General features: G+C 42.1%; 1 protein-coding gene across 1 annotated transcript in view; it reads right to left on the reverse strand.

Moving 5' to 3' along the window:
* Ednra (endothelin receptor type A) overlaps nucleotides 1–13,855 on the reverse strand; it is a 66,102-nt gene that overhangs the window by 48,361 nt on the left and 3,886 nt on the right. The window contains exon 2 of the mRNA XM_059264281.1: nucleotides 12,325–12,798. Within this exon, the coding sequence (XP_059120264.1) occupies nucleotides 12,325–12,744 (420 nt within the window). The 5' untranslated portion in view covers nucleotides 12,745–12,798. The remainder of the gene's footprint in view (nucleotides 1–12,324; nucleotides 12,799–13,855) is intronic.

Here is a 13,855-nt window from a genome sequence, read left to right on the forward strand (position 1 = left end):
CAGTGTTGCCAACACAACCAAATGGTGATGGATGCAGATAATGGGATCCTGTCATCACACACTGTACCACAAATACTGAAATGCCTCTTTATCTTGTAAATACATATAGTGATCACATGCCAATTTAAAATAAAAATAACTTTAAAACTGAGGACTTTTGACTTTAACAATCAGTTTAGACATTTCCCTAGATGTCACCCGTTACATTTCCACAGACTCCTTTAAATTCTTGTGCACCTGGTAAGCCCACGGGAAGGAAGCCTACAAAGAGAGCCTTCAGTTCTACCAGCCAAGCCCATGTTTTTATCTCAGCTGACAGGGTGCACGAGCCATAGACACTCATCTTTCTGTATTGTGTCTAGAGACAAGTTGCCTGGCCTTTCAATTGCTAAATGAAACATTATGAGATGTTAGTTTGGCCAGAAGTTTTTCTCTGAGTGCGTGTCTAGGCAAGAGTCCATCCAAGAACTCAACCTTTCTTCTTAGTCTGTTTATTTATATTTTATTTTCCATGTTTTAGTCTGTCCTTGTCAAGACAATGAATATAGGATACATGAGTCCTGATAACCAGGTACTCTGAGGCAGTGTGCAAGCCTTATGGCACAGATGCAATATTGGAGAGAAATCTCTGGTGTCCACATTTTCCTTAAGAGTATGTTATTTCATTCTAGATACAGAACTAAACTGCTAGGGGCTGTGGACTGTAGCTCAGTGGTAGAACACTTGCCTGATGTATTTGAGGCCCTGGGTTCCATTCCCAGTGTCATGAATAGATAAGTGAAGAAATAAAGTTTAAAAACTGTACATGAGAAGAAAGACGGAAGGCTCCTGCCACCGAGGTCGTGGGAGCTGTGTTTCTGGGATAGTATCGGTGTTTGGATGCATTTGCTTTAGGAGGTGCTGGGAAGAGAAGTAGCCATCACTGAGTTACGGCAGAGCTTCTGGTGTCAGAACCCTCGTGGTGACTCTGCACTTGCATATTGCGTGAACTCAAGGAGATTCACTTAAATATTCTGTGCATCAGTTTTCCCATTTAACAGTTGCATGTTGTAAATTTCTTAGGGAGATGGCCTTAGCGAGCCTGACAGAGGGTGGACACTAAGTTTAGGGAATACCGTTCTCAGGATAAATACCAGAATACTGGGCCCACGAGATGGCTCATTAGGTAATGGTGCTGGCCACCAAGCCTGCCAACCCGAGTTTGATGCCTGAATCCCAGGTGGTGGAAGGAGACTGATTCCCACAAGTTGTCCTCTGACCTCCACACTTGGGCAACGGCATGAGCCCACACGCAGTAAATAAATAAATGACTGTAAGAAGATTGGCACACATAACATCTTTTACGATAGCCCATTTCTGCTTTATTAATGTGGAGATGCTTCTCAACACTGCATCTAGGATGCTCTCGTTAGAGTCCAAACCAGACCATCCCTCCCTGCACATACCTATTCTCATACTTTCTAGTTCATTCAGAGAAAAAAGCCAGGGACTTCACAAAGACTTGGAGATAGATGGACCATGTTTCCTACTTTATCCATCTTACTTTATTACAGTCCAGTTCCCCATATAAAGTTTTGTTCTTCCTCTACCCGCTTTACAATTTATATATAAGTATATATTTTTCTTTCCCCATTTTACTATACACACAAATCACTCCTGATTTGTGCCTGCTATCTATCCATAGGTAATTATTAATCATGTCTCCTTTAACTCAGAACTGTCCTGACTTAGACAAGTACTAGCCTCTTTTAGGCTCTTGTGATCTGCCTTTCTCGATTGTCGTACCCTCTGTCCCTATCACCTTACTACCATTCTGTCCCTCCCGTGGGACATCAGGGCTGCCTTGCTGTCTTTTAACCTTCTGGGTATAATCATGTTACAGGGCCTCTGACCTCGCTGACTCCTGTACCTAGAATACTTTTGCCTTAGATAGTCAGCAAAGTTTGTTCCCCCACCCCTCCCCACCTCCCCACCCCTCCCCACCCCTCCCTCCCCCTCCCCCTTTCTCTTCCTTTCCTGTCTTTTTCTTTTTTGAGAAAGGGTCTTAATGTGGTTCACGCTGGCCTTGAATTCTGTATGTAGTTGAGAAAGACCTTAAACCTGAAATCCTCCTGCCTCTACCTCCCAAGTCCTGGGATTACAGGTGTGTGCCTCCACAGTTTTTTATTTTGTTTTTATTATTTAAAACTATTTTTAAATGTAAATATAGTTCGATAATTTTCTTCCCCTCCTCTGAGTCCTCCCAAATCCTCTCCTCCCACCTACTCTTCCAACTTTCAGGTTTTTTTTTCCTCAAAAAAAAAAAACAACCCAAAACCCAACACAACAACAAAATGCCCCAAACCTAGAAAACAAAATACAACACCCCAAAAGACAGACCCAGACCTTCGCGTATACCAGGCAAACACTCCTCTCCATTACACCGTCAGTTCCCCATAGACATTTTTATTCAGTTGTAACTTATCTTGAGGCCCTTCCTCTACCCATTTTACAATGAATATAGTTTCTTTCTTCTTTCTCATTTTATTGTTCTCAGCATTTGTCCTAGATACATATTTACTTATTTATCTCCTTCTGTCTGTTCTTCTTTCGTATCTAAGTTCCACAAGGGTGAGGGTGTCTATGTGTTTTGTTTGCTATTATTTCCCAAATGTTTTTATTGTACAGTAAATGAAGAACATTTATGAAATAAAATCCTTTTTTTTTTTTTGAGCTGAGGATCGAACCCAGGGCTTTGCGCTTGCTAGGCAAGCGCTCTACCACTGAGCTAAATCCCCAACCCAGGAAATAAAATCCTAATGAAACTCAATAATCAAATCGTTAATTATTTGCCATCCCTTTTGCCTGTGAATACAAACTTGAATGAATTGGAGTCCTGTTTTGTGTAAACTGTCCCTTCTCTGCTCACTTTTTTATGTGTAGAGTGTTCTGCCTGCGTGCATGTCTGTGCATCCTGGTGCCCAAGAAGAGCGTGAAAGGGCATGGCTTCCCGGGAACCAGGATTACAGATGGTTTGAACTGCCACGTGGGTGCTGGAAATCAAACTCAGATCCTCAGCAAGGGCAGACATTACTCTAACCCACGAGCGATCTCCCCAGCCCTAAGCCCTGAGTTTAAGAAAGAGTCATGGAAAGTTTGAAGTCTTCCTCTACTATTCGTAGCAGTCTACGGCAAGTTGTTTAAAAAACTAGATGCTAGTGAAAGAGGAATTTAGAATCTAAATTCACACTAATATGTGTGCAATTGGTAGGAAGGCTTTCTGGGGGCACACCTGATTCAGGATTCTGAAGTCAAAGAACACAGTAGGGCAGAGTTCAGACTCTCCAAATTTAAATGAACACTGTTGATGCTGAAATTTAGATACAAGACTATCAACAATTTACACCGAATGACACATTCAGTTTTATAATTGCACTTAGTTTCAGCAGTTAACTTCTCAGTGCAGATGTTTGTCTAGAACAGCTGGTCCCAGTTAAAAACAAAACTGTAGATACAGGAAGTCATCGTCATCACTCCCAAGAGAGCATGGTGGGTCCAGAAGGAGTCTTAGAATCCCAGGAGGGTCTCAGGTCTATTCTAGTGAGACTTCTTACGACAGTCCGCGTTTATCTTGCTAGACTAACATCAGCTTCAGAGGATGCACATTCAGTCCTCTCCCATTCACCTTACTTTGCACAGTCCACACTAACTGGATCACCTTCTGCAACTCACAAACTTACACCACAAAACTACATCAGAACCAAAAAGCTAGCCTGTCTGCTTTTACTGATCAGAATACTGAAATCAAGACAACGCACGCACGCACGCACGCACGCACGCACGCACATGTACATTACATGAAAATTATTTTCTAAACTGGTTCCACATGTGCATTTTATGTTCAGTATGGAATAAAGCAAACTCTGGTAATGAGGTAAACTCTTTGATGGAGGAATCCCATCAGCCACGACTCCATTTACCTCTCAGCACCTCCCAACAATAACAGAAACCATCTTCCCCTCCTGGCCAGGGGAACAGTCCTGCAGTTACAGATAGCTTCCATCCCCCACAGTGAAGTGGGGAAAGCTGTGCTGTAAGGCAGATGCCAAGGGTTAGGGAGCAGCCCCACATGAGACTAATTACATCACGTGACCATGAGAGAAAGCAATGAGGTTCCCAGACACAGGAAATGAGCAGTCAGAGGGGAAGGGGGTAGACCTGGACAGGGTTCTGAAGTCTGTCCAGACAGCAACTTCCTCACAACAAACAGAAAACTGGCTAATAAATTATCACTCTGTCATTTCATGTGTCCATTTACTCTTAAATAAGCCATTTAGATGGATTTTTGCAACGAGCATGTCGTCACAATGCCAGAAATGTAACTCATTCCCTATTCTCTGAAAAGCAAATGAAATGTTTTGTTATATGAATGTTTATTTTGATATTCTAAATCACTTGTAGATTTAAATATATTTATCTAAACCACATCATAAATAAATTTAAAAAATCAGTATTGCATGGTAATTTTGGAGACTTTTTCACTGGTTATATATTCCCAAAGAGAGGAAATTATATAGCATAATTCCTGAGCCATAGGAAAGGAATTCTTGGCCTCCAGAGACAAAGGGATGGGGGTCTATTCTGTCTCAGTGTGGAGTTCTGTTTCTCACAAGTTTTTCCTCAGATTTATGAGCCTAAGACATTCTGATTTGGGGGGGCAGGGGAAGTAGATAGTCAATAAATTCAGTAATCAAGTCTGCTTTTAGGTCTGGGAGACAAACAGTCTAATAGAGTCAACTACAATGCTTTAAAAAACCCTCATTCATCAAGTGTTTTAAGATGGGCATAGGAGATGCAATGATACGTGGGAATGATGGCAACTTGCCTCGAGGAACTTGCAGGCAAGCAAATACATTGGCAAATACAATGGAGCATGTGTTAAGTGTTCTCATAGGGTTAATGGAGGATGTCGTGGGGGCACATGAGGAGGCAGTAAACCTAGTCTGGGTCATGAATAGCTGCCAGACAGAGAGATGCTGAGGCTGAGTTCTGAAATACAAAGTGTAATAAGCCCAGAAGAGGCACGAGAGACATTTATTTGAGGTGGATGGAACACCTTGAGATCTTGGATAGGTCAGGTAGCTGGAGAAGGTAGAGGCCTAGAGAGACAGGTGCTGCAGAGGAGGCATGAATGGCTGGATACAGTGCACCAGCGAGGGGCAGAGGTCTTGACCAAAGACAGTGGTTCTCTCTGTTAAAGTTTGGGGGCAGCTTCTGCAACTGATTTCATGATTATAGCACTACTACTCGCATGAGTGGAAAAGGTCTGCTTTTCTCTGTGAAGGTGCAGTGGAAGGAAACAATGTGATCACCACGTATGGAATCTGATGGGTAATGTAACTTGGAAAATAGGATGTGTAGACAACAGGTACCTAGTTTATAAATGAAAAATCCTTTTGTTAAGTCATCGTCATAATCATCATCATCACCACCAACAACCATCATCATCATCATCACCACCACCACCACCATCATCATCATCATCACCACCATCATCATCTGAAGTTCTCAGAAAAGTCAATTATAGGGCTGGGTGGCTGGGTGCTCTTCTGGAGAACCTGAGTTCAATTCCCAGCACCCACATGGCAGCTCACAACTGTCTATAACCCAGCTCCAAATGATTTGACACCCTCACATAGATATACATGCAGGCAAAACACCAATCCACATAAAATAAAAATAAATAAGTGATTTTTAAAAAGAAAAGAAAAAGTCCATTAGAAGTTCATCTCAACAGTCAAGGCTCCCGTCAAATCAGAACACGCATTACTGAACATCTATGTTTGAGGTGGTTGATGTATAAATCATGACAACTTACATCTGAGACCCAAACTGTCTTGGTTATTGGCTGTGCCATGAAATGACATTTGTACCACTGTCCCAAAAACATGGGTTCTAGAGTACCAGATGCCAGAGACTGGGTGAATATGGAGAATAATTGGTCTTAGGTAAAAGCCTTTTATTTCTGCTCTGTTCAGATCCGCTGTCAGAGAGAGGCCCTGGGAGCCTTGGCTTCCCATTGCAAAATACTCTTGAGGATTTTATGCAGAAACTGCATTTGCTTACTTTTGGTTGCTGCTCTCAGTAAGGGGTGGTTGCTTACAGTAGGACAGAGTCAGTAGGCACCATTTACTATACTCTGTCTGGGACTCTCACGAACTCATGAATCTCCTTCTTCTTCTTCTTCTTCTTCTTCTTCTTCTTCTTCTTCTTCTTCTTCTTCTTCTTCTTCTTCTTCTTCTTCTTCTTCTTCTTTTTTTTTTGGTTTTTTTCAAGACAGGGGTTCTCTGTGTAGCTTTGCGCCTTTCCTGGAACTCGCTCTGTAGACCAGGCTGGCCTCGAACTCATAGAGATCCGCCTGGCTCTGCCTCCCAAGTGCTGGGATTAAAGGCATGTGCCACCACCGCCCGGCCACGAACCTGCTTCTTCATATGTGCTAAATGGAGGCATTATTCACCTACCGAACTATCTGAAGAGCACCCACAGTTCCAGCTTGTCACTACCAGAGTACCTGGCCACTAAGCTCAACGTTTTGCCTTTTCTCATGACCTACCTCTCACTCGTTTTACCCTGTTTCTCTCATACATATGGTTTCTCTCATTCTTGTTTCTGCTTAAAAGGCAAGGCGCAGTGGCTTATGGGACCATCTGTGTGAACATCTGGGTAAATTATTATCCTGAAACTACATGCTGCCAAGCTTTGGCCCACCCACAAACTTCACTTTTGAGGTTTCTACTTTATTACAGATCATAACTCATATACTGACAGGCAATACTACCTGAAATAAATATAATTTCATAAGTCATTAAAGAATAAAAGTTATTATGTTCTATGTTTCTAACCAATGCTAACTGGGGATTAGTTTTGATCCTCAAATGCAGAGACGATGCTTGCACTGTGTTGCCCTCCTAACATGCAAATGTTTTGTGAACATATTAATATACTTGGCTAAATTTTATATTTCTTGAATTTGGGATACTAGACAATGCATTTTCCTGGCAAATTGAATCCATCTCCAGTGTATCCAGTACAGGCGGCAAGCCTGGGCATAGGGAGATCATGCAAGCTCTCCCCCACCGTTTTTATTAGTCTTCTTTTGCAATTATAACATTATCTGCTTTTTGAGCAACTAAAAATTAGAGTTGGCGCTGATCAAGTTTGTCATAGCTGTCCCTCAGCACTACCATTTGCAAGGCCCTTGTGTGTCTGAAGACCCAGAAGCCAACTGGTGTTCATTTGCATTCTGTGTGCCGTCTGCTTCACATTCTGTTTTGTTAGATTTTGTGATTTTTCTCTTGTCATTCATGTGTGAGGGTGTGCTTCCAAGCAAGGTCTGGAGACGTTTCTCTTAAGGTTTTGATTTATTTCTTCCTAATGCCACGTATACACTCCAGACCTAACCCAGTTGTTTATTTGAGATCTTTAAATGCCTTGACAGGCACTATTTGGGGTCAAGCTCATTGATAAATATGCCCAGAGACCATGGAAAGCCACCAATGCCCACTACATGGCTAGTGACAGATGGGAAACAGCTCAGTTATGTGACCCTTGTTTTCCATCAGCTGCTCTGTGAAACACTCCTGTACAACCCCTTCCAAACAACACTAAAGAGCGACATCGTTAACAGACAGCACACACACCCGGTAGCCTCTCTTTCCTCCTGTCACATTGTACATCTGACTCAGCTGGCTCTGAGATAAGTCTGCACAGTGCCCAGGTCTACTTTTTTGGACTCTGAGCCAAGACATCTTAGACTGAGTATATAACTGGCGTGGTTGGAAGTAACTGAGGCAGGGTGCAGTTTCAGATCAGGTGCTTAAATTTTTAGATAGAGGACTTATTTCACAGATGAATTTGTCACAGAAAACCTATGATACCTCATTTGACTAAGACTCAACCAAAAGTAACTAACTTATTTCTAACTCATCTATTCTCATGTAACAAGAGAGACCAAACAGTAGTTAAGTGCCACTAACGGCAGGTTGTTTTTTTTTTTTTTTTTGAGAACAAGAAAGTCTTTTTAAAAAGATTTATTTATTTATTTATTTATTTATTTATTTATTTATTATTTTTATGTGTATATGTGTGTGCCTGCATGCATTCATGTGCTCCATGTGCATGCAGGAACCCACAGAGACCACAAGCGGATGCTGGATTCCTGGAACTGAAGTAACAGGCACTTGTGAACTGCTATGTGAGCGCTGGCAAACAAGCACAGGAAGTGCTATAACCACTGAACCATCTTTCCAGCCCAAGAACTAGACAATCTCATTTAAAGCAATCAGCTCCGATTAAGCGCGGGCGCCCTGAAGAAGACGGTGATCCCAGCTATGTTAGCTTTCTGCAGAAGATTCTGCTTCTGGGACATCACATGGGGAATGCTGGATTGAAAGTCATACGGAGACGATACTATGATGTGTGGATCGAAGAAGCATTCCTTCCCTGGAAGCCAGTTACTTCTGCTCCCACTCTGGTGTGAGCGGAGCGTCTGAGGCAGCTGGGCCCTGACTGTACATCATGGCAGATGCGGCAGACTTCGCGGCATGTGATTTTGAAGCATGTGCTTCCCAGATGAAGACATACATTGATACCCGTGTATGCGGGCCCCACTTTAAATACTGCAGTGAAGCTGAAGTCCTGAGAACACGTGACCCACTTTTAAGTAATAACACGTTTAAAGATACCTACAACTAAAAAATCTGTTTATTTAATGAAAAATGGATCGTGAACTAAAAAACAAAAAAACCCTATATGACTGCCAGACAGAAAAATAAGAGTGACTAGAAAACTCATCTTTGTGTGTGTGTGCATGTATGCAAGTGTGTGCGTGCATGTGTGTGTGCGCGTGCGTGTGTGTGTGTGTGTGTGTGTGTGTGTGTGTGTGTCTGTGTGTGTCTGTGTGTGTGTTGGGGTTTCCTATGCAGGCCAAAGGTTGATATTAGGTTGTCCTCTTCAGTTGAAAACTAACTTTTTTTGAGACAGGATCTTTCTCTGAATTTCTCACTTGCCATTTTGGCTCGACCATCAAGTGGACTCACCAGTCTCCACTTCACAGAGCCGAGGTTACGGACGTGTGCTGCCATGCCTGACTTTTCACTCAGGTGCTGGGGATTTGAACTTAGGTCCTCATACTTTGTCCACTGAGCCATATCCCCAGAAACTTATCTATTTAGAGAGCCTAGAAGACTGGTCAGCCCTTCTATATTCACAAAATTCTTCTAGTAATGAGGAAGATGAAAAGAGTTCACGCATCCATCCTCTTAGAGAAACCTGTATGTTATTTTCTTGGGTATCTAAATTCAATGACTAAGTGAGATGGACAGGTGCTGACATAGTGAACCGGATGTGGCTAGAGGGATCCAAGTCTGACACGGGAGTGGGATACGCTGGCAGGAGGCGGCGAGGGAGACTAGGAACAGGGGCCTGACCTCATGCGACCTGGAAGGACATCTCCTGACTAGCCTGGGTAAAATTCAGAGGAACAGCATTACCTAGGGAAGAGTATGACAGAACAACATGGAGACAGCTTCACTGCTACTGTCTCTTAAGCTCACGGTAATGCTGTTTTCTTTCCTCAGAAGAGGATTGAGATAGTTTATTTAAATACTTAATATTTAAATATTTTTAAAAGTTTAATTTCTAAAACTCAAATTGGTCCACTGACTCATATTACATTTAAAAAACAGGACTTAAACAACCTCAGTCATGTGATGTTAAAGCACCATGACCACACTGTCTATATTACTTCAAATTATAACAAGGTGCATCAATTATGAGAGTCCCCAGAGTGAAGAACCATGGAGTTGGACAACGATGCGTCAGTCTATCATTACATGAATAATATAAATTGTATTTGGATTTCTACAATAGTCAGAACTCTCTCAGCTAATGTGACTCACCATCTGGTAGAAATGAAGCTTAGTGTGGTGATTGGCAGGAGCAACTCGAAGATAACCATCCCCCTCCTCTGTCCCCTCCCCTCCTCTGGCCCCGCCCCCTCTCACCCCGCCCCTCCTCTGGCCCCTTCTCTAGCCCCTCCCCTCCTCTGGCCCCTCCCCTCCGCTTCCCGGGCAGCTGCACCTATTGGTTTGCCAAGAAATTGCTTTGCACAGGGTTGTGTCTACAGAGCACTCTTCAGACAGAATAGAAGCAGGGGGTTAGTTTAGAGATGGTTAGTCACTCTCTTGAACAAAGATGAGCTAGCTAACCAGTGTCTACACACGAATAATCAAGAATTAATGAGAACATTCACCAATAATCAACTGAGACTAAAGAGTCGAATTTTGACCAGAAGTCATGGCAATCTTTTAAAATCTATCATTGAAAAAGGTTATCACAGGAAAGTGAAGTGTTAAGTGTTCATGACAACTCATAAATGGAAAATTAAGAATTTTTTAAGAGAAAAAAGTAAATTTTGAAGCATATGTTAAACATTTTAAATTAATTATACGTTTTCAACTTTGCTTCATAGTTTAGTTCCAAAATTCTGTTTTTATGTTCAAACTACAATCACATGCATTCATACTTATTCCAAGGAAAGAAAGAGTATGTGATTTTTTGATTATTCATTGTCTAATTTCTCTACTTTTCCAAAAAGCACATGGTACAATCTTGAAAATTGTTAACATTCAAAAAATTACCAGCTGGGTGTTGTGGTGCATGCCTTTAACCCCAGCATTCAGGAGGCAGAGGCCAGAGGATCGCTGTGAGTTCAAGGCCAGCCTGGTCTACATAGGGAGCTCCAGGAGAGCCCAGGCTAAACAGAGAAAGTCTGTCTCCAAAACAAAACAAAACAAAACAAAACAACACAAAACAAAACAACACAACAAACCTTGCTTCCATCTTCAGTGCTAGAGCACGGTGCTGTGGTATTGTCATAAGACTTCACTGTGATTTAAGCACCTCTACTAGAAACGGGGAGGCTACTCCAGGCTACCTTGATACTCACAATTTAATTAGCAAAACCTGTTTAAAGTAATATTTCAGAATCGTATCACTTAAAACAGTGGTTCTCAACCTTCCTAATGTGTGACCCTTCAATACAGTTCCTCATGTTGTGGTGACCCCCAGACATAAAATTATTTCGTTGCTATTTCATAACTGTAATCTTGCTACTATTGTGAATCATAATATAAATATCTGATATGCAGGATATCTGATATCTAACCCCCAAAGGGGCCATGACCAAGGTTGAGAACCACTGACCTAGAATCATTTGTTTCTGTGGCAGAGGAGGAGGAAAAGGAAGAGGGGGAGGAAAAGAAATAAGAGGAGGGGAGGTGGAAGATGGGGAGGAGGAGGAGAAAGGGGAGGAGCCTGACTTCACACTAGAGGAGGTGGGGGAAGAAAAGGAGGTGAAGGAGGAGGAGGAGGAAGGGGGAAGGGGGAGAGAAGGAGGAGGGGAGAAATAAAGTCCGGGGAAAGCAGTTTCCTTGGGTTTAGGGTGAAGACATTTCTTAAAATGTGGCACACATATCCTAATTTCATTTGACTTTTACTGTACTTAAATTTTTTCAGCAACTTCCCCTCACAATGACTACAGCAAATACAGAATATTTTGCTTCTTTTGGTTTTAGTTTATTTCTCTTAAATACTCTCTAAGGTGGGATCTAAGGTGATCCCAGCCATGTTTAGACACTCATCTTCCCCCCACGGAAGCATCAACTTTCCTTCATTGTCTTTGAACCCCTGTTCCTAGCTCAGGGGAGGGCACATTACAGCTGAAAGAGGGAAGGAGTAAACAGGTCTATTTTGAATGGTTTTCGCTAGTAATTCAGTCCTGGCCTTCTTTCTATCCATGGACTTCATTATCTCCAAGTCACCAGATAGTGAGAGAAGCCAGCAAGCCCTTCAGCTTCAATCATCCACCCAGGCACTCAGACTAAAATAGAAGTTTTCCACTCGACGCTCTGCTGTGGGTATCTATTCTGAGCAGCATCACATTGAAAGATAACCAAAATTGAATATATATTTAACCTTATGTTCTTTGGGAGCTTGGTACATCTCACCCTAAAAACTCAAAAAACCTCCAATCATTGATTGCCCCAAGACCTCCCTTGGAGCCAGCAAACTGAGTGCTGGCATGGGAACTCACTTCATGCCATAGAAACATCTTAAGGGTCATCCTTGAAATACTGTTTCGCTAACAGCTTAGTCAGAAAATAGTCTAATATATAGCAATAAAAATCTTACAACGTCAATGAGCTATAAGATAGCAGAACTAAGTCTCCCAGTCAGAACAGAGCAAAGTGTCAGAGGTCAATAAAGTCCACAGGAATTTCCTACCTTAAACACATTGATGGGGAGATCAATGACCACATAGATAAGGTCTCCCAGGGCCAGGCTGGCTATGAGAGCGTTGGGGCCATTCCTCATACACTTGTTCTGGTAAATGATCCTAAGCAGAGTTGCGTTCCCCACCATTCCCACGATGAAGATGGTGCAGGATATCACAGTGTTAATGTATTTGAAAGCTGATGTGATTTTAGTCTGCTGTGGGCAATAGCTGTGCATTGAGCCATTGCTGGGCAGGGCCAAATTAGTAGGTGGATGAGTGGTACCCAGGAAGTTGAACTCTGTCCCTGGGTAAGGGGTGAAGTCCTCCACATGACTGCTTAGATTAGTGCTGTGTCTCTCAGGGTTGTCACTGATTACTCCTCCCACCAGGGCCAGCCAAAAGGATGCCAGGAGGCAAAAAGTATCCATCTCAATGTGGATTTGAAGAAATGTCTTCTGTCGTTTTTTACACCTTTCTTTCACCTGGAATAAAAAAGGAAAAATTATTATTATTATTTTGGCTACAAAATGTAGCTGCCCCTAAAGATCATAGGTAATGGGTGTTTACTAATTTAATGAAAATATAAGCCATATTTAGTAATTAGATATGATATGTCAGACTACCCATGACAAATTAAAATAAAAAAGGCCAAAGATACATTACAGCAAGAAATGACATCCCCACCCCAGTCCTGGCTCTAGCTACAGCTCTATTTGTATCTAGATCACAACACAAATATTCCTCAAAAATAGCAGTTTTTTTCTCTTTATTCAGGCTAATGAGAACCTGAATCTTCCAGAAGTGAGACAGAAAAAGAGGTAAAAGGAAAAGTTGATTCATATTGAGGCACAAAATAGAAGAATCTAATTCTGTGACTAAAAATTTATCATCCCCCAGTGAGTGGTGGTTTGCACATGATGGGAACAGGGCAACAGTGTAGTCTGGAGCATCAACAGTGTAGTCTAGAGCATCAACAGTGTAGTCTAGAGCATCAACAGTGTAGTCTAGGCATCAACAGTGTAGTCTAGGGCATCAATAGTATAGTCTAGAGCATCAACAGTGTAGTCTAGAGCATCAACAGTGTAGTCTAGAGCATCAACAGTGTAGTCTAGAGCATCAACAGTGTAGTCTAGAGCATCAACAGTGTAGTCTAGAGCATCAACAGTGTAGTCTAGAGCATCAACAGTGTAGTCTAGGGCATCAATAGTATAGTCTAGAGCATCAACAGTATAGTGTAGGCATCAACAGTGTAGTCTAGAGCATGAACAGTGTAGTCTAGAGCATCAACAGTGTAGTCTAGGCATCAACAGTGTAGTCTAGAGCATCAACAGTGTAGTCTAGAGCATCAACAGTGTAGTCTAGGCATCAACAGTGTAGTCTAGAGCATCAACAGTGTAGTCTAGAGCATCAACAGTGTAGTCTAGGCATCAAAAGTGTAGTCTAGGCTTCAACAGTGTAGTCTAGGCTTCAACAGTGTAGTCTAGAGCATCAACAGTGTAGTTTGGGCATCAACAGTGTAGTCTAGAGCATCAACAGTGT

The sequence above is a fragment of the Peromyscus eremicus genome, chromosome 5, assembly GCF_949786415.1.
Source record: "Peromyscus eremicus chromosome 5, PerEre_H2_v1, whole genome shotgun sequence".
Lineage (NCBI taxonomy): Eukaryota > Metazoa > Chordata > Mammalia > Rodentia > Cricetidae > Peromyscus > Peromyscus eremicus.